Below are 21,945 nucleotides of genomic sequence, written 5' to 3' on the forward strand. Positions count from 1 at the left end.
GAGATAGATAGATAGATAGATAATTACACTGGGCAGCACAGCAGTTTCAAAATGTAGATATAGAGTGCCAGCAGCTGTGGAGGTAAACCACCTTCAAAATAATCAATAAACAAAAAAAATTCCACGGCATATCCAGGGCGTAAAATCAGAATGGCTTCCTTTTAGGAAGGAAACCATTCTCATTTTACGCCCTGGATATGCCGTGGAATTTTTTTGTTTATAGATAGATAGATAGATAGATAGATAGATAGATATGAGATAGATAGATAGATAGATAGATAGATAGATAGACAGATATAGATATAGATAGGAGATAGATAGATATAGGAGATAGATAGATAGATAGATATGAGATAGATAATAGATAGATAGATAGAGAGATAATAGATAGATATGAGATATTCGATAGATAGATAGATAGATAATAGATAGATAGATAGATAATAGATAGATAGATAGATAATAGATAATAGATAGATAATAGATAGATAGATAGATAGATAATAGATAGATAATAGATAGAGATAGATAGATAGATAGATAGAGATAGATAATAGATAGATAATAGATAGATAATAGATAGATAGATAGATAGATAATAGATAGATAGATAGATAGATAATAGATAGATAATAGATAGATAGATAGATAGATAATAGATAATAGATAGATAGATAGATAGATAGATAGATAGATAGATAGATAGATAGATAAACTGCCCCATAAATTTAATGGTTTACTACATAACTGGATATATGAATGTAAAATCCTGATGAAAGTTTGGTTAATCCGAGTTAATCCCATTGTCACAGATAGTTCTACATAAACATATTATCAGGAGGACTATTTCCAGGACACAAAGTCTTCATCCATCAACCAGTAGTAGATTAATCATTAACATGGACTACATGAAGCAGGTGGATATTCCCATGAGAAGCAATACCTGAGTGCTGCTCACTGTAAGGACGAGCTCCACCATCACCACGTGTCTGCTCCCATTACTCTGATATTACAGGTAGACATGGACTCCATGGTGGCCCGAGCAGTAGTTATCTTCTGTCTATGGTCAGTAGTACAGTCTATGTACTATCATTCTTTTGAAAGAGAGGAGAAATGTATCATAGAAGACATCCCAACTGACATGCTGGTCACAGGTAGGGTGATTCTACTCATTATCATACGATTATTATTTATGTGGTATGTGGCTGAATATGCAGATTTATGATTCAGGAGTAAATTTTTGAAAATGTTGGGATTTTCTAATGATATGGAAGTACCACAGTGGGTCCAGTGAGCTTAAAGGTCATTGATGATCTGTAAGAAGCTTTGGAATTGATGTGAGGTATAACGGGGCTCATTGTGATTCACTGTGCCCGAAGGCCCACATTGACCCTGGAGCCATCCTTAGGTAGTAGGATTAGTTGAGCAAGGTAGACCTTCATTTTGCTTTCCTCTTAGAGTCTAATAAAGGTCAGGCTATCCCAAATAAATAAAAAAATGTAATTTTTATATCAAATTTGCAGATTTCTAGCCTGTCATGTCTCAGGCTGTGCATGGTTTGAAATTTCATATTAACCCAAAAATGACATTATTTTTCCCACGTGTCTGTGACCATTGAATCTAATAGAGGATAAGATGGAAGCATTCTGGGTCTATCATTTCTTTGTAGCCATGTAGTAGAAACTGATCCTGTTTCTGTTAAAGGGGTTGTCTCACTTCAGCAAATGGCATTTATCATGTAGAGAAAGTTAAAACAAGGCACTTACTAATGTATTGTGATTGTCCATATTGCTTCCTTTCCATCACATTATACATTGCTCATATCCATGGCTATGACCACCCTGCAATCCACCAGTGGAGGTCGTGCTTGCAGACTATAGGAAATAGCGTCAACCTCTCTGGTGGCCAGGACCATGGGAGCACCCATAGGCTAGTGCTTTTTTCCTATATTGTGCAAGCACGACCACCACTGATGGATTGCAGGGTGGTCATAACTATGGAAACGAGCAGTGTATAATGTGATGGAAAAGTGAATCCAGCCAGCAAAGGAACCAATATGGACAATCACAATACATTAATTAGTAAGTGTCTTGTATTAACTTTCTCTACATGATAAATGCCACTTACTGAAGTGAGACAACCCCTTTAAGTGAGAGTGAAGCCTTGGTCTTAAGGTAATAATATAGGTTTGACTATTGTCATATGTCAATTTCAATTCTTACGGGTTTATGCGAAGCTCTGCAGGACATCTCATGAGGAACCATCTCATGAATAACCACTCATTGCTGGCCAGGAAGGGAGTAGGAAGGCAGCCCAAGGGTCACAGAGAGGGTTTGGACTATCGCCCAGGGTGGCAAAACCTAGCTTTGTAATAGGGGACCTTTTTGATGTATGCTACAGTACCTCCTCTCTACTATTTGGTATTTCAGAAGAGGCATCCATGCTGACCACCTTTTCTATGATGTTCTGCAACAGGTAGATTAATGCAGGAAAAATAAAACAATTTAAAGGGCATGATTCGGTAGACTGAACAATTTGGTAAGAGCTTGGTAGTAGAGGTGTCCAACATCCCTTCTTCTACCACCTTCCAGAAGCAATAGGGATTTAGGGTGGACTATTGCCTTGGATTGTCAGTGAGGGCTTTTTATGTCCACTCATTCAACTGGCTTTGCCTTTCGCGATAAAGTATTGTCCGCTTTGCACAAACACTTCTTTTTAAAGGTTCCCTTATACGCTATACTGTGGTAGAATCTATCAGGAAGTGTTTAAGGGAATGTGTCAGAAGTTTTGACCATGATAAACTGCAGACAGCACTACGTAAGGGCTAGGGAGAGAAGTACAAACCTACCTTTTGTGGAGATTTTATTATCAGGAGTAGTGTGAATATGAGCTTTTATTCTGCTAGGTTCTGCTCCTTCAATAGTCTAATAGGTGGGACTTCACTGTGACGTATCCATCACTGAGAGCAAAGTTGAAGTGCTATGAAGCAGCTTAATGCAGAGAGCAGTTCACGAATGAAGCTTCCCCTTCTGAGCATGTAAAGAGCAGAATCTGGCAGAATAAAATTTCATATTCTCACTATTCCTGATTATATAAATTCCACAAAATGTATGTCTGTACTGCTCTCCCTGTAACACCCTAGAGTGGTGTTACCACTTCTGCACCTTGCTACTGTCTTTATTGGTCTAACCTCATGTCATCTTGAGGGACCTGGAAAAAATACACAACACTGTGCATTTATAATAGTGTTATGTAACTGTTCATGTAATGTGCCTGGTTCACCAGCAGGTGGCAGCAAACACGGCAGAGCTATAGTTAGAGAATGAAACTTGCCATTCCATTCTAACCCCCGTCTGGAGAGAAGTGGGCTTGTCCAATTTTTGCAGGAAGGGTGGGGACCAGTTAGTTCCAGTCTAGCTTACCCCCAGCTAGGGGACAGGTGTGCAGGGGGCACGTTTCTGCTGGACGTGCCCACGCCAGCCAGAGCACCCTAAGCTGGCTATCTGCCTCCTTGATCTCCTCCCACACTCCTGCAAGCGTTCCATAGGCAGGAAGTGATGAGGAGAATGACGCCCGCTCACTTCCGGTTTTGGAATCACATGTGCGTTCCACCTGGCGCCGTGTGCGTTCCAAATACCGGAAGTGGCGCTTTGTTCGATATTAAGGCAGTCATAGGGTTATCCAGGAGGTGGGGCAGTTTTCTTGGCGCCAAAAACAGGTATTTGAATCGCCTATTCAGCAATACCAGTGCACCTTATTACACCAGGAGGTCTGCTATATAATTACCATTAATGAAACCTGCAACAATTTATTATTTTATTATTTTATAATCAACAACTATTAGAAGTTTGTAAAGATCTGATCATCTATCCTCAGTCCCCTGATGAACCAGTTTTTACGATTACTGGGGAAACGCGTCGGGACAAACTGCTAAGAAGGGACGAACATCTTCAATCCTTACAGGCAGGGTAATACTAGGCGACAGCGAGGGCTTAGCCACCGAGAGGTGGGGTCGCCCCTTTCGGGGCGGGTGCTCTGCCTGTAGGCAGGGGTACATTGAGGCATGTATTAGGGATTTTGTTCCCCCCCCTCCTCATCTATCCCCGGCCCAGACTTCACCTCTCTTTCACCGTCTGGCCAGGTCCACAGTCATCTAACTGTAAGTTGCCGTTATTTTTTATATATCGGACTGTACTATCCTGGATACTTCCAAAGTAAGGCCTTGACTATTTATTTGACTTAGCCTAACATTATATTTAGATGGGGTAATATTTTAACCAATGTGAGTAAAAGTTATGTTTTAGATGAAAAGTCATTTCTCTCTGTGATATATTATATTGATACTTTTCCAAGCCCTATAATACTACTGTGATTTGTTCATGATACTACATTACCTAATGATGAGAAAGGTCTTCTTATTATTCGTTAAGGCCGATACAAGGTACAGAAGTGGGACATGGCTCAACATGATTTCCTCCCCTCAGCTCCTGGCCTGGGAATGGTTGTCACCGTCAAAGATCCAAATGACGAGGTAAATATGCTGCAGTGTAGCTAGTGGTCATGGTCCTTCCTTCATGAGCATCATGGATAGAAAACAGTTAAAAAAGTCATTCTATTAAGGTGTATACAACCATCGCCCATGAGCTGTGTCTAGTATTGTGGAGCCTACCCACTGAAATGAATGGTGTAATACTAGACACCGCCTAGAGGCAAGAATGGCGCTGTTTTTAGAGAGCATCTATGTTTTTCTAATCTAATGTTATACATTCCCTGTACATTCCTGCAGAAGGGATTTTTAAAAATCTTTTTATGAGAGTTATTTGATATATCGTTATAGATTTTACATCTTTAACTGCCTTAAAGGGGTTCTCTGGGATTTACATATTGATGACCTATTCTCCAGATAGTTCATCAATATGAGATTGACGGGGACTGACTCCCGGGATCCCCGCCAATCAGCTTTTAAAGGAGAGAGCCAGTGCTTCCATGACCACCGCGTCCTCCACGCAGTTTTCCAAGCATAGCGCCGTACATTGTATAGTGGCTGTGATTGGTATTGCAGCTCAGCACCATTCACTTACATGGCTCTTATGCCATTGTGACCGATGAATGTGATGTCCTTGGCCTAGGAAGAGGCGTAGGCGCTCATGGAGCAACGCGGCCTCTTCATACAGCTGATCGGCTAGGGTCCCGGTAGTCAGACTCCCACTGCTCTCATACTGATGACCTATCCTGACGATAGGTCATCCATATGTAAATCTCGGACAACCCCTTTAAATGTAAAAATTTTATATTTGCAGATATTACTGTCTAAATTGTATGGACCGGATGGAAAATTTACCTTCACCACACATTCTTCTGGGCTCCATTTTATCTGTATGCAGTCAAACTCTACAAATCTAATAGCATTTGCTACAAGCAGACTGGTAGGTATCAAGAGATAAGTGTCCAAAGCTTGTATATGACTTTTGATAACGTATTATATAGAAAAAATAGGGAATTTGTCATCTGACTGAGAATTTAAAGGGGTTATCCCATGACTAATGTAAAAAATGAAAATCAGACATCATATAGCACATGACAACCTCTATCTAACAAAGCTAGAACCAGCCCTGTACCTCACATGGATCCAGAGATCTCCACAGTCATTGCTCTGCTAGATTTATATCAAGCTGGCAGCTCAAGGGCATGTCTTTTCTGCTGCAGCTCAGGGGGCGTGTCTCAGCTCTCCCTATCACAGCTCAGTGGGTGTGTCTCAGCTCTCCTTATCACAGCTCAGGAGGCAGTTGAGGGATGAAACTGAGCATGTGCGGCCATCTCAGTGAACAGGACAAAAAAATAAGAAAAACAAACAAACAGCAGGTGGCACTATACAGATACATTTTATTGAATAACTCTGTGGCTATGCAAAATTTTTAATTACATGCAATTACGAAAGTATTCTGATCCAGGTGCTGGTTTGAAAAATGTAGAATATTTTTCGTGGGACAACCCCTTTAAATTGCAGTCAGTGATAAAATTTAGAGCAAGATATGTATAAACCATGCATCATGTCTTATCCAGCCAGAAATAGTGAAAGTCCTATATATTGCCTCATCAATTTATCATCTTTCCCCCTTCTCACTCAGCCCCTACAATATACCTACCTATCACAGTCAATGGCAGCACACTCCTCCCTGTCAACCAAGTCCACTGCCTTTTGGTAACTTTTGATTCTGCTCTGTCTTTCAAACAGCACATCCAAGCTCTTTCCACCTCCTGCCAAAAATGTCTCTCAGATCTGCACATTCCTCAACCATGAGTCTGCAAACAATCTTGTACGTGCCTTCATCATCTCCCATCTAGACTACTGTAACATCCACCTCTGTGCCCTCTCATCCCTCCAATCTATCCTCATCTCCGCTGCCTGACCAATCCACATCTCCCCCTTGTTATTCTTCTGTCTCTTCTCTTTGCCAATCCCTTCACTGGTTCCCCATTGCCCAGAGAATCGAGTACAAAACACTAACTATGACATACAATGCCATCCACAACCTGTCCCTTCCATACATCTGTGATATGATCTCCCGATACCTTCCTACATGCAGTCTCCGATCCTCACAAGACCTCCTTCTCTCCTCTTATCTCCTCTTCCCACAATCGCTTCCAAGATTTCTCTTGTGCAGGCCCTGTACTCTGGAACGCTCTACTGCAACAAATCAGACGCTCACCTACAGTGAAAACCTTACAAAGTAACCTGAAAACTCAGCTTTTCAGACAAGACTACAACCTACAGTAACCCTGCTGCCACTATACCTGCAGTAACCCTGCAGCTTTAACCTCACCTACTGTACTGTGTCCTTCCTCCATACCTCGTAGATTGTGAACCCTCGCGGGCAGGGTCCTCTCTCCTTCTGTACCAGTTGGTAACTTGTCTTGTTCATGCTTATTGCTTTTGGTTTATATTATCTATGGAATGAATGTTGCTTTAGTGAGCCAACCAACAAAAAAAACCAATAACCCCATATAGAATAAGAGAGCACACATATAAAATATATGTAGTTTATTAAAGACACATTAAATGACAATAAATATAACATAAAGGCACAAAGTAAAGGGGGGGGGGGGGTCACCCCCCCCCCCTTTACTTTGTGCCTTTATGTTATATTTATTGTCATTTAATGTGTCTTTAATAAACTACATATATTTTATATGTGTGCTCTCTTATTCTATATGGGGTTATTGGTTTTTTTTGTTGGTTGGCTCAGTATATCATACTAGACCCCAGTGTATCTATATACCCAATTTGAGGTTTTTTCTTATAGGTTGGTCTAAATGAATGTTGCTTTAGTAACATAATAATGTAAGCCGTGTATCGGGGTGGGCTCCCCAGGATACAGCGAAGTCACAAACAAGCTCTTGTAGAACACACTTTGTTTTACTGTTACGGGATATCAAACACACTCCCAAATGCAGTGTACATAAAATCAGATAACATACACTCAGCCCAGAGGCTGAGACCCCTGTGTCGCACAGCACGGCGCCCTACGATGGTAGCCAGAAAACAATTGCGCAATTTACCTACTATGAGCAGAGCTAACTCTGCCCTGCCATACCTGTTATTACCCTGAAGAACAGGAACAATCGTGTGTGTGTGTGAGATACGGGCTAGCCCGCGGTGCAACACAGCAGCTTAAAATCTTACCAGACTATACAGTACTATCCCCCTCCCTTTCCCCAAACTGTAATGTGGCACATGCCTAATATATATCACTCCCGATAAACACACTGGGGTAACTGTAGATTATGGTGAAGTCCTCTCTGTTCTCCGGAGGGAACCAAAACTTTATCTGATAAGTCCTTGTGATAAACAAGCAACAATTCTTGGTACCCTGCCACTCAGCAACACTAACAAACTAACTACCGGAAGGTTTAATCTCAGTCTCTAGTATTTAGGCGCCAATCAATCATATATTGAGGTTTGTGCACGCTCTGTCTTACCGACCCAGGTCTGCTCTGCCTCAGCTGGTGACTGCGAACTGAACAAGGCTGATCCAATACACGTGCGGTACCACAGGGTTCGTTGCTTTGCTCTTTAGCTCTCATCAGCGATCCTGTCAGCTGTACTCCTTCTCCTGGATGGGATCCGGGTCCTTGACACGATCAGCTTCACTTGGCTGCAGTCCTGGTCGCAAGAGGGCAACTCCATGCTTGGATGTTAATGGATTTCTTCTCTCACACACACTTTTCCAGTCTGCAACTAACATGGACGCCAGCTTCCTTCCTCTAGACACACAGCTCCACCTCCTATGAATATTTAAATCTGAGCAGTCTGTTTAGCTGTGTGAGGAAACAGCGGCCTCTTGTGGCCAAACAGAAAAATAACTGTGTTCATGCAATAAGAGCTGTTCCACAATCTCACATACCACCCCACTAGAGGTTGTCGTCCTCGGCAACCCTCCCCATTCAAACTCATCCTGTGCATAGCACTGTGGGGGCACCTCAGCGTTGGCCCTGGTTGATCTTTGCAAAGTGAGAGGCTCAGAAGCGCTGGGGACGTCAGGCACATCTGCCTGGGGAGGAGCTACTAATTGTTCAGCATTTTCTCTGGGGGCAAACTTGCCACGGTTGGCGCCTAGGTGGGTACCGGGGCAGGGACAACCCACCATTCTTCCTCTTCCTCCTCTAAGGGGATTTCCTCTGTACCTGAGCATGAAGAGGGATCTCCTCCACGCACACGTTACGGTGTAAGTTTTGTGAGGGCCCCCCAGTCTTTATTGGTTCTATCTCATATACTGGGATGGGACCACCTCCCACCGCCCATCTAACTTCCTAGTCCGCCGTTTGGCTTTGACATCACTCGATCACCCGGGGCATACCTATCCCACTGCACTGGTCTTGGGTTAGGGTGTACCACTTGTCTCAGGCGCTCTCCCACAACTTTGTGAACCGCTCTCAGCCAGCAGCGGTGCTCTTACACCCATGCGGTGGTACTCCTCGGTGGTGGTTCCATCGGGTCGGCATGTGGAGGTCTTCCATCTCCCATCCGGCTTTCCAAAACATGAGCATATGTGGGGAGTGTCCGGTGCTACTGTGTGCCCTGTTGTTATAGGCCCACATCAGTTCAGGTAGTTATTCAGGCCACCAAGCCTTTAGGCTATCCTCCAGAGTCCGCAGCATCTGGAGCAAAGTGCGGTTAAAGCATTCGCATGCCCTGTTTCCTTGAGGGTGATACGGAGTGGTGCGGGAGCGTTCGATCCCATACTGCTGGTACAGTTCGTCCATTAGAGTACCCTGGAAACATGCCCCCTGATCTAAATGTATTCTCCGTGGACACCCGAACACCTGTATAAAGTGTTTGCAGACCGCTTCGGCTGCCAACTCTCCTGTCTGGTCTCTGGTGGGTACAGCCACCGCATACTTTGTGAAATGGTCTGTCATGACTAGACAGTACGAGTGTCCCGAGGTAGAGTATCAAATCTGCACATAATCGATCATAAGAAGCTCTAGTCGCTCTAAAGTCTGTATGGCCTGGACAGGAGCCCGCTGTTCAGTACTCTTGTTCAGCACGTAGGGCCGACACTTAAGACAGGCCTCGGCCACTATGTCTGCCAGATCTGGACAGTATACCAGCCGTTGGAGCCACTTGAATGTTTTGTCGCTCTCGAAATGGGTTCCTCTCTCATGGGCTTCCCGAGCGGCCTCTGGTCCCAATGACAATGGGTATGACAATCTGTCGCCGGTACTGCAGCTCTGACTGTAATTATATGGTTCAACACAGGAGGCCCTGGGTAACAGTCAGCTTATCCCACTGCCTCAACAACTTTTGGCCTTCTGTAGTCAGATGGGCCCACTCTTCCGGCCGAGACTAGGTCTTGGTCCGGACCCATTCTCTCACTTTCCATAGGTCCGGGCAGCCATTCTGGACTCTCACCCAATCAGCCAATGTCTTTCCCAACACCGTGGACATCCCGGACGCCACCCCACTTGAATGTGCCACGTCCTGGAACATGGGTAATCGACCAAGGTCAGGAGTTTCAGTATCCTCTAGCTCCTCATCGGCTTTCTGAGTCGGTGCCCTTACAGGGACTTGGGAGAGTGCATCGGTGCTGCCGTTCTCCATACCTGACCGGAACTTTATGTGATATTGGAACTTAGAAAGGCGAGCCAACCACCTCTGCTCAAGCGCACAGAGCTTGGCATTCTCCAGATGTGCTAACGGGTTGTTGTTCCTCATCACGGTCACCTCTGCACCTGTCAGGTACTCCGCGAACCTTTCGGTCATGGCCCACACCAGCACCAGTAATTCCAATTTAAAGGAGCTATAGTTGTCAGGGTTGCGTTCTGACTCCTTCAGAGACTGTCTGCCATAGGAAATGACTCTCTCACGTCCATTCTGGACTTGGGATAACATGGCCCCTAGACCATGTAGACTTCCGTCAGTGTACAGCAGGAATGGGGTGTCGAACTGTGCATAAGCCAAAACGGGGCACTCCTTCACTACCTCTAAGGCCTCTTGTTGCCTGGGTCCCTAGACGATGGGACGATTCTTCGGGCCTCCCGCAGTGCCCCTCAATAACTCGTTTAATGGGCCCACCAAATGAGCAAATCTGCGTATAAACCTCCTGTAGTAGCTGGCCAGTCCCACAAACGCCCACACATCTCATAGTGTACTCAGCTGGGGCCTCTTCTGGAAGGTTTTACCCCCTCCAGGGTGACCATATGTCCTAAATGCGCTATCTGTTGTCGAAACAGTTGGCACTTCTTGGACTTGATCTTGAGCCTATGGTCTCGTAGCCATCCTAGGACCTGTCGCAGCTTCTGGAGGTGATCTTCAAAGGAGGCCCCAAACACTACTATGTCATCCAGGTATATCAATACTGACTCGAAGTTGAGATCCCCCAGACAGTGCTCCATCAACCACTGGAATGTTCCCGGGGCATTAAAGAGATCGAATGGCATCCGGTTGAACTCGTAGAGTCCCATAGGTAGAATGAAAGCTGTCTTCGCTTTGTTCTTCTTGGCCACCGGTACCTGCCAATACCCACTGGCCAGGTCAAAAGTCGAGAAGAACTTCGCCTGACTCAGGGCTGATAACGATTCCTCAATCCGCGGGAGGGGATAGGCATCTTCCAGCAACTTCTGTTGTCCGGGAGTCAGAGTCTTGCAGTCCACATCCATCCGGGCCATGATCACTTGACCATTCCACTCCGCTTTCGGGGTCTCCCTTTGATGAACCTCTACAGCATAGGTCCAGGCTGATCTTCTATCAGGCTGTAACGTGAAGCTTCTTCGTCGAGAGATATCCCCCTCGGACACATAAACTTTGGCCAGCAAGGTGTTTCCGGGGATGGTTAACTCACAGTATTCAACATTTAGGCAGCATACAGGCACACATCCATTCTTCACAATGGCAAGGGCCCGGGCTACCAGTTTCCTCTTCATAAGCGTTTCCGATCAGGACCTCCAGTCCATTCAGTTGTCATCCAGCCCCCACCGGCAGCATCAGTATTCGTTCTTGTTGAGGTGGGATCTTCAACGGGGTCCTCCGCGGTACCTTCACGTCTACCATGGGCCGACCGGCCATGTTACTCTTTTGCAAACTACAGCTTTTCACTATCTGTTGTAAAACCTTCTGGGTCGGCCGGTGTGTGGTGGCCCGTTGCCAATACTTCGGCTCTTCCTTGGCATAGAGTTGATGGTCTAGGTCTTTCAGTACATTCATACCTAGGGTCATGTCCATTCCTTTCCGGTATAGATGGTCCACCAACACTACCCCCTTCTTGCCGACATCTTGTCCAAACAGTTGGACCCGCACCCACTATCCCTCGGTCATCCATCATTCTGTTATTGGCGTCCGTCAGCCTGATGACGCTCCCATTTTCTGGCTCCATCATACGTCTAAAGTGTCTTTCAAAGAACTGCAAAGGCATAAGGGTGCACTCAGACCCTGTATCAACTAGGCACCGTACCTTCTGGCCTTCCAACTTGGCTTCCATAATGGGGCTTCTGGCATACGGGTCGTGCTCCTCACGCATAGGGCTTAGCTTCTGGTGTACCGCCGCAGGGCACCCAGCTACTGCGACGGTTGGAAGTTTAACGTCGGCTCGGACTCCATCTGTTTGGGGCACTCTCTCGCCATATGTCTGTACTGTCGACAAGCCCAACAGAGCTTTTGACATGCCCCAGCACCTGGGTCTTCCTGGGTGGAGTGGCGCGGGATGCTGGGGTCATTTCCAGAGACCAGGATGTTTCCGCCTTCATCTGGGACACTTCTAGCCGAAGTCCTCTTAATTCTGTCTGCAGAGCCTGTACCACTTCCTTTAGGGACTCAGATTCTTCAGACCCCGACCGGTCCCTTGTAGCATGAGTGCTACTCACCACTCTCGCCGCCACAGGTACGTGCTCTTCCTCCCTCTCCACGGCAGCTTGATAGACACTGTAGAATGTCATGTCGGCCACTGTCCGGGTCATCTCTTGCAGCTTATCCTGTAGGAACTTGTTGGAGAGCCCCACTATGAACTGATCTCTTAGTGGCCGGTCCACCCTACCGGAAGGCTCCCATGGCCTCTGGGTCTCGCCACTGTATTTCATTTAATGTCTCCTGTAGGGCATTGGAGGGTCAGGGTCTCGCCCTCATGCTGTTGTCGGTTGAAGAAGTGAGCCCGCAACTGCACAACTTTGGCACTCCCCCCTGGTCTCTCTCCAGCAGGGAAAATATTTTCTGAATCCGAGAGTGTCTCTCTCGGATTCAGGCCTCACCATCACTTTCCGTCTGACGTCACCCTCTAGAGTCCTCAACGCAACCTCTGCCCGAAGCTCGGGGGTCAGGTTACACATTCTAACCGCACTCCGCACCCTTTCAGTCCAGTCCTGCAGCGTCATGTTTTTACCGTCAAACTTTGGCAGATGACACAACAGTGCCCCCACGGGTATGTATCCTACTGGGGCAGACATGGCGTTGGGGGCAAGCTGGCCTTGCGCAGGCGCACCCTGAGCTGGCTCCTGATCCGGTGCCATTGGCTCCGGGGGAGGGTCTCCCGCCGCGTTCCCATCCATAACGGTCGCTGTATCATGCCGACTACGCCAAGTTGTAAGCCGTGTACCGGGGTAGGCTCCCCAGGATACAGCGAAGTCACGAACAAGGAAAACGACTCTGACACCAGCTCTGTTAGAACAGACTTTGTTTAGCTGTGTGGGGAAACAGCGCCCTCTTGTGGCCAAACAGCAAAATAACAGTGTTCATGTAATAAGAGCTGTTTCACAATCTCACAATAACACAGTTTGTAAGGCTGATAGAAGACATCCGTCCATACAGTTTAGCCTGTTCTCCTGCAAATTGAAAGTAATAAATAACAATAATAATTTATATTAATAAATTAGTTGGAAATCGATATCCTTGAAACTGGAGGTACCGTGTGCCTCATACCTCCCAAACAACACCCAATCCACTAAATACCAGTTTAGCTCCAGATTTCTTACCATCTTGACCCTTGTTTACATTCCATCCCTGCCTAAGATTTGTGTTTTCGAGATGATTGAATGTAGTCACCTCTGGAACAGCTGTTAACCATCCATTATCCAATAAGGATGTATTATTCTGGAATAATTCTGGAAATTTGTATAATCACTCTCTGCACGAGAAAAAAATATTTAGACTGAGATTTTACTGGAACTCAAACAGCCAAGCAAACAATCCACTTAGGAGTCAGACAATTTCACACTCCATTTTCTCAGGAGCCCATCGGAGAGACCGCGCTAAAGTGGATGTGATCACGCTTCAGAAATGTAAAATTGAAGTAATTCTGCAAGACACGTCAAAAATCTGAACACTATCTGCCAGATTATTCTGCTTCACTGATGTGGAGAATAGCAGCCCGAGCAGAAGGATAGTCATCAGTGGCAGAAGGAAATGCAATACAGACCTACATAACCCTCTATGTACCCGGTCGGTGTGTGCGTAGTGGAGGACACGCAGTATGTATCTCCTCATTACACCGATCAATGCCAATCCAAAGACATCTACATCAAGATGCTGCACGGATCGTTAGGATGTCATGTGCTAGAAGTCTGATGATGCCTCCATGTTTTGCTAACTTCAACAAGTATTTCTGGTGATGTAGCAGAGCTGAATATGGTGGTAATTTCTGGGGGGTTGCATAGTATGTTTTTTTCATGATGGCTCCTTGTGTTACATATCCATATTTCATGGGGAATAGCTATAGGGTGTAGAGGGGGGCCCAAAAGCCTCTCTGCCACAAGTGGACACCAACATTTTATAGGTTTCCCATTAGCTCTGTCACAAGTTATGACCTTTAGGCCTCATGACCGTATGTATTCTGTGGTCTCTGAATTGCGGATATGAAAATAATGGATACTGTCTGTGTTGCGTCTGCATTTTTTGCAGACCCATTGACATCATTGGGTCCATGGTCTGTAATTTGGTGGCCAAGTATAGGACATCTATCTTTTTTGTGGGATGGACATACTGATGAGGAAAGCTCATGGATTGTCCATGTGTTTCCATATCCTTATGTCCATCCCACAAAAAGATAGAATTTGTCCACAAAATGCGGGTCACAGACCCATTGCAAAATGCAAAATGGATACAGTTGTGTGCATGAGGCCTAGTACACTGCGTGCAGAATTATTAGGCAAATGAGTATTTTGACCACATCATCCTCTTTATGCATGTTGTCTTACTCCAAGCTGTATAGGCTCGAAAGCCTACTACCAATTAAGCATATTAGGTGATGTGCATCTCTGTAATGAGAAGGGGTGTGGTCTAATGACATCAACACCCTATATTAGGTGTGCATAATTATTAGGAAACTTCCTTTCCTTTGGCAAAATGGGTCAAAAGAAGGACTTGACAGGCTCAGAAAAGTCTAAAATAGTGAGATATCTTGCAGAGGGATGCAGCACTCTTAAAATTGCAAAGCTTCTGAAGCGTGATCATCGAACAATCAAGCGTTTCATTCAAAATAGTCAACAGGGTCGCAAGAAGCGTGTGGAAAAACCAAGGCGCAAAATAACTGCCCATGAACTGAGAAAAGTCAAGCATGCAGCTGCCAAGATGCCACTTGCCACCAGTTTGGCCATATTTCAGAGCTGCAACATCACTGGAGTGCCCAAAAGCACAAGGTGTGCAATACTCACAGACATGGCCAAGGTAAGAAAGGCTGAAAGACGACCACCACTGAACAAGACACACAAGCTGAAACGTCAAGACTGGGCCAAGAAATATCTCAAGACTGATTTTTCTAAGGTTTTATGGACTGATGAAATGAGAGTGAGTCTTGATGGGCCAGATGGATGGGCCCGTGGCTGGATTGGTAAAGGGCAGAGAGCTCCAGTCCGACTCAGACGCCAGTAAGGTGGAGGTGGAGTACTGGTTTGGGATGGTATCATCAAAGATGAGCTTGTGGGGCCTTTTCGGGTTGAGGATGGAGTCAAGCTCAACTCCCAGTCCTACTGCCAGTTTCTGGAAGACACCTTCTTCAAGCAGTGATACAGGAAGAAGTCTGCATCCTTCAAGAAAAACATGATTTTCATGCAGGACAATGCTCCATCACACGCGTCCAAGTACTCCACAGCGTGGCTGGCAAGAAAGGGTATAAAAGAAGAAAATCTAATGACATGGCCTCCTTGTTCACCTGATCTGAACCCCATTGAGAACCTGTGGTCCATCATCAAATGTGAGATTTACAAGGAGGGAAAACAGTACACCTCTCTGAACAGTGTCTGGGAGGCTGTGGTTGCTGCTGCACGCAATGTTGATGGTGAACAGATCAAAACACTGACAGAATCCATGGATGGCAGGCTTTTGAGTGTCCTTGTAAAGAAAGGTGGCTATATTGGTCACTGATTTGTTTTTGTTTTGTTTTTGAATGTCAGAAATGTATATTTGTGAATGTTGAGATGTTATATTGGTTTCACTGGTAAAAGTAAATAATTTAAATGGGTATATATTTGTTTTTTGTTAAGTTGCCTAATAATTATGCACAGTAATAGTCACCTGCACACACAGATATCCCCCTAAAATAGCTAAAACTAAAAACAAACTAAAAACTACTTCCAAAAATATTCAGCTTTGATATTAATGAGTTTTTTGGGTTCATTGAGAACATGGTTGTTGTTCAATAATAAAATTAATCCTCAAAAATACAACTTGCCTAATAATTCTGCACTCCCTGTATAGGGCCATTTTCACACCAGCATAATATGGGGACATTTATGTGCTAGTATAACATCTGCAAGTCCAATCACAGGCCTACTGACCCGAACTCATCATATTATAGACTGTGAGCTTGGGTCAGTAGACCCCTGGTTGGTCTGGCTCCCTTTTTCCTCTCACAGTTTCTCCACTCTGTATAATATGAATCTTCAGTACTTGGTACCTGAACCTTTCTTCAGAATGTGGTCACCTGCCCGATGTATCCAGGCACAGAATGAATGGAGAGTTGGCTGCACATGTGGGTAGCTCTCTCCTTTCACTTCTATGAAAGGCACACATGTGCATCCACCTCTCCAGCCATTCTCCACCTGGACCCTTTGGCTGCCTCAACTGGAGATGGATATGGGTCACAGAGATGGGACAAGCATCTATCATATATTTAAGACCTAGGGTAGGTCATAGGACATTAATTTGTGAGGGTTTGACCTATTGGATTTCCACTGGTCTTGACAGACCACTTTTATTCTGGTTTGCCTAGGACATCAAGTTGTCCAATGGGACCCATACTGATTCTGAAAAGAGATGGTGTAAATCCTGTCCAACAAGGTAAGAAGCAATTGAGTCTAAGAAAACACTGATCACGGACCTTTCTTTATCAGAGGATACACATGGACGTTCAAGTTGGGGAGCATCCTTTGGATTATGCAAAAGTAGATCCAAAGGACAAAGTGAAGGAAGTGTCATATGGTCTTGAACATCTTCAAGGAGAAACTAATCATATCATCAAAGAGCAAGAATATCAAAGGGTAGGTTAAAATTCTTTATTTGTATATACAGATTTAGAGCTCCCCTGGTATATCCATGTGGTCAATCACAAGCCAGTGCTCCCTCATATTTCATAGTTCTCATTGGGACCATGAATTCTAATGAGACCTTGCCTAAGGCTGCAGCGAGCCCTGGGGGTAGAGGAGGAGGACGAGAGTGGTTGCCGTGGCAATGATAGGAGTAATAGTACTGTTAGGTTGCTCAAAGAGGTAGGCCCAATTCAAGTACATAAAGTCAGCTTTTCACGGGCTGTGTATAGGGGGTGTAGATAGTATAAAGTTCCCCTCTGAGTTCCCTTTACGGATAACTTGCAAAATCTCCTACATTCGGCCAAGAGGTGCAATTCTTCTCTCTCTTTATCTGTATTTCCACCTTACCCTCAGTGGGGTGCAGTCCTTCAAACAGATGGTCAGTCTGTCTCTTTCATAAAGCAGAAGACCTGAAGTTTATCTCCCCAACCAAGATGCAGGGAAGTCTATAGACAAACTATATGAGCTACCTTCTCTGACAAATATTCAGCAATCTCCTAGTATGGCTACTAAGCTTTCTGTCCTATCCAGCTGTTCATTCTCTCAGAGATGATACTTCTGCTGTTGCTTTGCTGGCTGATCAAGGTTCACAAGGCAAGAGTTTCCTTGTTCAGCTCTGTTCCTTGCTGCTCACTCACAGCCTACACACAACTGAACTGCTCACCACTAGAGGAAGGGGTGGGACCAGCCCACACCCAGAAACTGTTATTATGGGGCTGGCTGGCTGGATACTACCCATACACAGCTTTTGAAATACAAAATGGGTAATGACTTTATATCAATCCCCGGCAGACCACTGCAAGTCTACAGAGAGTAACCAGAAATCAGCCATCAGCTGATTGTTGGGTTCAGCCAACTTTGATGTGATGTATATGGTGGTAAGGGTCCAATAATACACATTAGTGTGTTCTCATTCAAACCTGACAAGAGCGGTGGGTTCAGCTGACAGTCTAATATGTATGGGGAGCTCCCAACTCTCCTTTGACAGATGATGTAGGGGGAGTAAATGACCGTGCAAACTGAATTATTTCGCCTGATCTTTTTGTTCTCATGGGAGATACATCACCACCATAAGTGTCTGGCATTGGTTTTCTCTTTCTTCCCTTTGACAAAACATACGGTATATACAGTTGACCGAACTGAACATGTATGTGTATGGGGGAGTCAGGAGAGATAGCTGTCCGCCTACATTTATTGAATGTGTATGGCAAGCTTCAGATTGGGGTTCCTATGGTCCACCAGATAAGATGATTATGAGGGCCCACACCCACATCATTGTTGTTATAATTGTACAAACAGTGCATATCACCAATGAGGTCTAATAGGATATATATGACTCTAATTTTAAGAAATAGGCCCTAGTGACAAGTCACCTCCATGTATGGGTGTTGTCTTCTGATAAACCTTTGTGGCCTAGTTGTATCAGAGCATGAACCTACGGGAGGATCCTCCACGGGAATGGAGAAGGTTGGGGGGCCCGAGCTCTCATTAGTGTAGAAAAAAAAATAAATAATAAAAATAAAACATCCCCCCAAATGTTTCATTATGTGGTACACCACCCATACTATCTTCATGGTCAACGCCAGTGGAAATCTAAAAACAATGGCAGCATAGCTGTTTTGTGCTCTTCCCGAAAAGGAATAGAAAGTAATCAAAGTAGTGCTGTACGTACTTCAAGATGATGCCAATGAAAATCACAGCTCGTTCAGCATAAAAACAAGCCAACCTGCAGCTACATGGCTCTCGGAATATAGAACACAAATATAATTGTTTTCCGGAAAGAGTGTTTTTCATTATGCAAAAGTATTAAAATAGATTTAAAAAAACCTATATAAAATCACAATAATCTGTAGAATAAAAAATAATGTTGTTTGGATTGCATGGTGAATGCTATAAAAGCAAATCTAAAATAACAGTGGTGGAACTGATGGATTTTTTTTTGTCTCCCACGAAAGGTATTCAATGTATCATACAGTAGTATGTGTATCCCAGCCCACAATCATGGGAAAATAAAAAGTCCCTAAAGCGGTAGACAGGTTACACTGGTCCTGTGTCTTCAGTTTCAATGCAGCGTTAATCGAGCATGCAAATTGCCCCTCCATTTAAACTTTATGGAACTGCCGAAACTAGAGCCAAGCACTGTACTTGACTACCTCTGGCAGTCCCATAGAGATGAATAGAGTGGTAGCACTAACACCCCATTTGTACAGGGAAAGGGAGGGGAATACAAGACCCCTATCCTCATGATCGTCTTGTTACATCTATCATATCTATCAGTTATCCCCTATCCATTGGCGGAAAACTTGTTGTTACTGAAATACCCCTTTAAGGCTCAAACTAGGTCAGGTCCTTAAAGGGGTTGGCCCATCTCATACATTGGGGGCATATCTCTAAGATATACCCCCTAGTTGATGGGCACAGGCCCCACCTATGGGACCCGAAGCTATCTCTAGAACGAAGCCCGCAAAAGTGCAGCCGTCCTCCATTCATCTCTATGGGAGAGCTGAAAATAACCGAGCGCTGGATGGGCTATTTTCGGAAGACCCATAGAATTGAATAGAACGTTGGCCGAGCTTGCGCGGTGCACTTCCCATTAATTTCTATGGGGCTTCTGAAAATAGCCGGGCGTGCTGCTCGGCTATTTTCAGAAGTTCCATAGAAATGAATGGAGTGCAGTCTGATCTCCTTCACTTTACAGGCTCCTTTCTGGCGATAAATGTGGGTCCCACCTATCAGACATTGGGGGCATGTCCTAGTGATATGACCCCAATGTATAAGATGACACAACCCCTTTAAAGGGTTAAAGTTCATTAAAAGTGCATCATGTAAAATATTAAAGAGGGACAATGAGTCATGGGTATACACATGTATGCAGCCTTCACATACATGCAGGAGGTGGGAAGGAGAAGGGTCAGGGCCAATCCATATTGCATAGATTACCATAGTACGGAAAAAAAACAATTGAGTCGAAAAGATTCAATAACAAAACTGATTCAAGTTAAAGAAGTTGTATGAAGTTAGAAAAAATATTGCTGCTTTCTTCCAAAAACAGCTGCACACAGTGTTGGACTGAGTTACTTAGGGCCCACCAGTAAAATGTATTTTGGGGGCCCATCGTACAGATACATTCAAATATGACCTGCTCACACAGCAGCGAGATGCTACCAGATGATTAAATATGGGGGTCCCTGCAGAAACTTTGAGAAGGTAGGTCCTGGGGAGAAGAGAACACTGGCAGATACCTAGAAGACGTCTCGGCTCTGATCGTGTCTATAATAATAAACTGGGGAATTTCTTTCATGATCTATCAAGTTTTTTACATGAACATAGGCTGGCTGAGGTGCTGTACATTGAATATGTGTATGTAGTGCAGTAAGTCTACTGTGTTATGTGCCACTTGTGCAGGGGGTGGGAGACTAGGGGGCCACCTTGCTCAGGGGCCCACTGGGTGAGTCACCTGTATCCCTGTGGGACAGTCCAAGCCTGTTGCCCGTTGTATTGCATCTCAGCCCCATACACTTCAGTGGAGATTAGCTGCAATAACAGACATCCTATGGACAGGGGTGCACCACTAAATGAGGCCAGGTGAGGCGATTGCCTCCGACGGCAAGACCTAGAGGCAAGTGGGGACAGTGGCAGGGCTGTGAAAGCAGCCATGTTTTTCTAATTGTGTACAACCCCTGTCATTGAAACTGAAATAAGTCCTCATGACTCTTTCTATGGTCTAGTAGCTGGTGAAGCAAACTGTTTCTTATATGAGCAGCCTAATATTTCTTGGTGGAGGTTTACTGAGAGGTGAGGTCAGTGGCAGACGAGAATTCCTTGGGCCCACCAGAGGAAATTATTCTCGGGGCCAGACCCTTTATCATCCATCTAGTCCAATAGGTTTTGAATATAAGAAATAGACCTTAGTGGTAAGTAATTGTCTCCAAATTAGATTTTTCTCCTGGACCTTTGGGGTCCACTATTGTTTCTGGGACTGGGCCCATCTGAGGATCCTCTAGTATTCTGGTGGTCAAGTCCAGCGTTGGGTAAGGTGTCACAACAGTAATGTTCTTTTCTTTCGCTGCAGGAACGTGAGGAATACTACAGACAGAAGAGTGAAGACATGAACAGCAATGTCTTGTGGTGGGCGATCGCACAAACCTTTATCCTCATGACTGTGGGCATCTGGCAAATCAAACATCTCAAAGATTTCCTTATAGCCAAGAAAGTTGTGTAAAAAGTATTGAAACCATGCCCAATAAAAGGTTTAGATTACATGACCAGTCCGTCTCACATAAAGTTGTCTATACTGGATAAATCTCCACTTGTAGAGCTACTAAATCTAACGGTACGGCCACATGGTCAGGTTTCCTGATGCAGTTTCGGAAGCCAAAACCAGGAGTGAATTCAAAAAAGAGGAGAAGTCATGTCTGTCCTTTATACTTTCTCTCCTTTTATGATACACTCCTGATTTTGGCTTTCAAAACGTCATCAAGAAACCTGACCACGTGGCCCTACCCTAAGCATACAGTCACAATGCTTTTACCAAATGACACACTCAACTCATCTCCTCCTGTTCTGTTCAGTTGCTGGTACTTTAAGCTTCATTGGAGTAGTGTGGGAGCAGCAGCACCATCTGCATCACCAAGTCGGGGCACAACAGGAACATAGTACCACTGGTGGGCTCTTTCACACCAGAAATCAGAGCATACCCATGCAAACACCTGGAGAACATACAAAGGTTGCATTTGGCCACATTTGAATCCAGGACCCAATATCTACATGATACCATTGCTAACCAATGAGCCACCATACATTGGTGTATAATGTACCGACAGTATACAGACCCAGGGGCGGACTGGGTACTTAACCACTTCAGCCCCCCTAGCTTAAACACCCTTAATGACCAGACCACTTTTTATACTTCTGCACTACACTACTTTCACCGTT

General features: G+C 44.7%; 1 protein-coding gene across 1 annotated transcript; it reads left to right on the plus strand.

Annotated features, from left to right (window-relative positions):
- The first annotated feature begins 1,021 nt into the window (after positions 1-1,021).
- On the plus strand, positions 1,022-21,232 carry LOC120991067 (transmembrane emp24 domain-containing protein 11-like). Its single transcript, XM_040419960.1, has 5 exons — positions 1,022-1,154; positions 4,431-4,531; positions 5,301-5,426; positions 16,816-16,962; positions 21,083-21,232. The coding sequence occupies exons 1-5, from the start codon at positions 1,022-1,024 to the stop codon at positions 21,230-21,232; spliced, it is 657 nt and encodes a 218-aa protein (XP_040275894.1).
- The last annotated feature ends 713 nt before the right edge of the window (positions 21,233-21,945 follow it).

This window comes from Bufo bufo, chromosome 2 (assembly GCF_905171765.1).
Source record: "Bufo bufo chromosome 2, aBufBuf1.1, whole genome shotgun sequence".
NCBI classification, from domain to species: Eukaryota; Metazoa; Chordata; class Amphibia; order Anura; family Bufonidae; genus Bufo; species Bufo bufo.

What these genes read in the sequence shown, in the direction of transcription:
- LOC120991067 (XM_040419960.1), top strand. Translation starts at nt 1,022, where the DNA reads ATGGACTCCATGGTGGCCCGAGCAGTAGTTATCTTCTGTCTATGGTCA. An exon ending in CATTTGCTACAAGCAGACTG is followed by an intron (nt 5,427 to 16,815) that starts GTAGGTATCAAG and finishes TTTCTTTATCAG; the next exon opens with AGGATACACATGGACGTTCA. An exon ending in AAGAGCAAGAATATCAAAGG is followed by an intron (nt 16,963 to 21,082) that starts GTAGGTTAAAAT and finishes CTTTCGCTGCAG; the next exon opens with GAACGTGAGGAATACTACAG.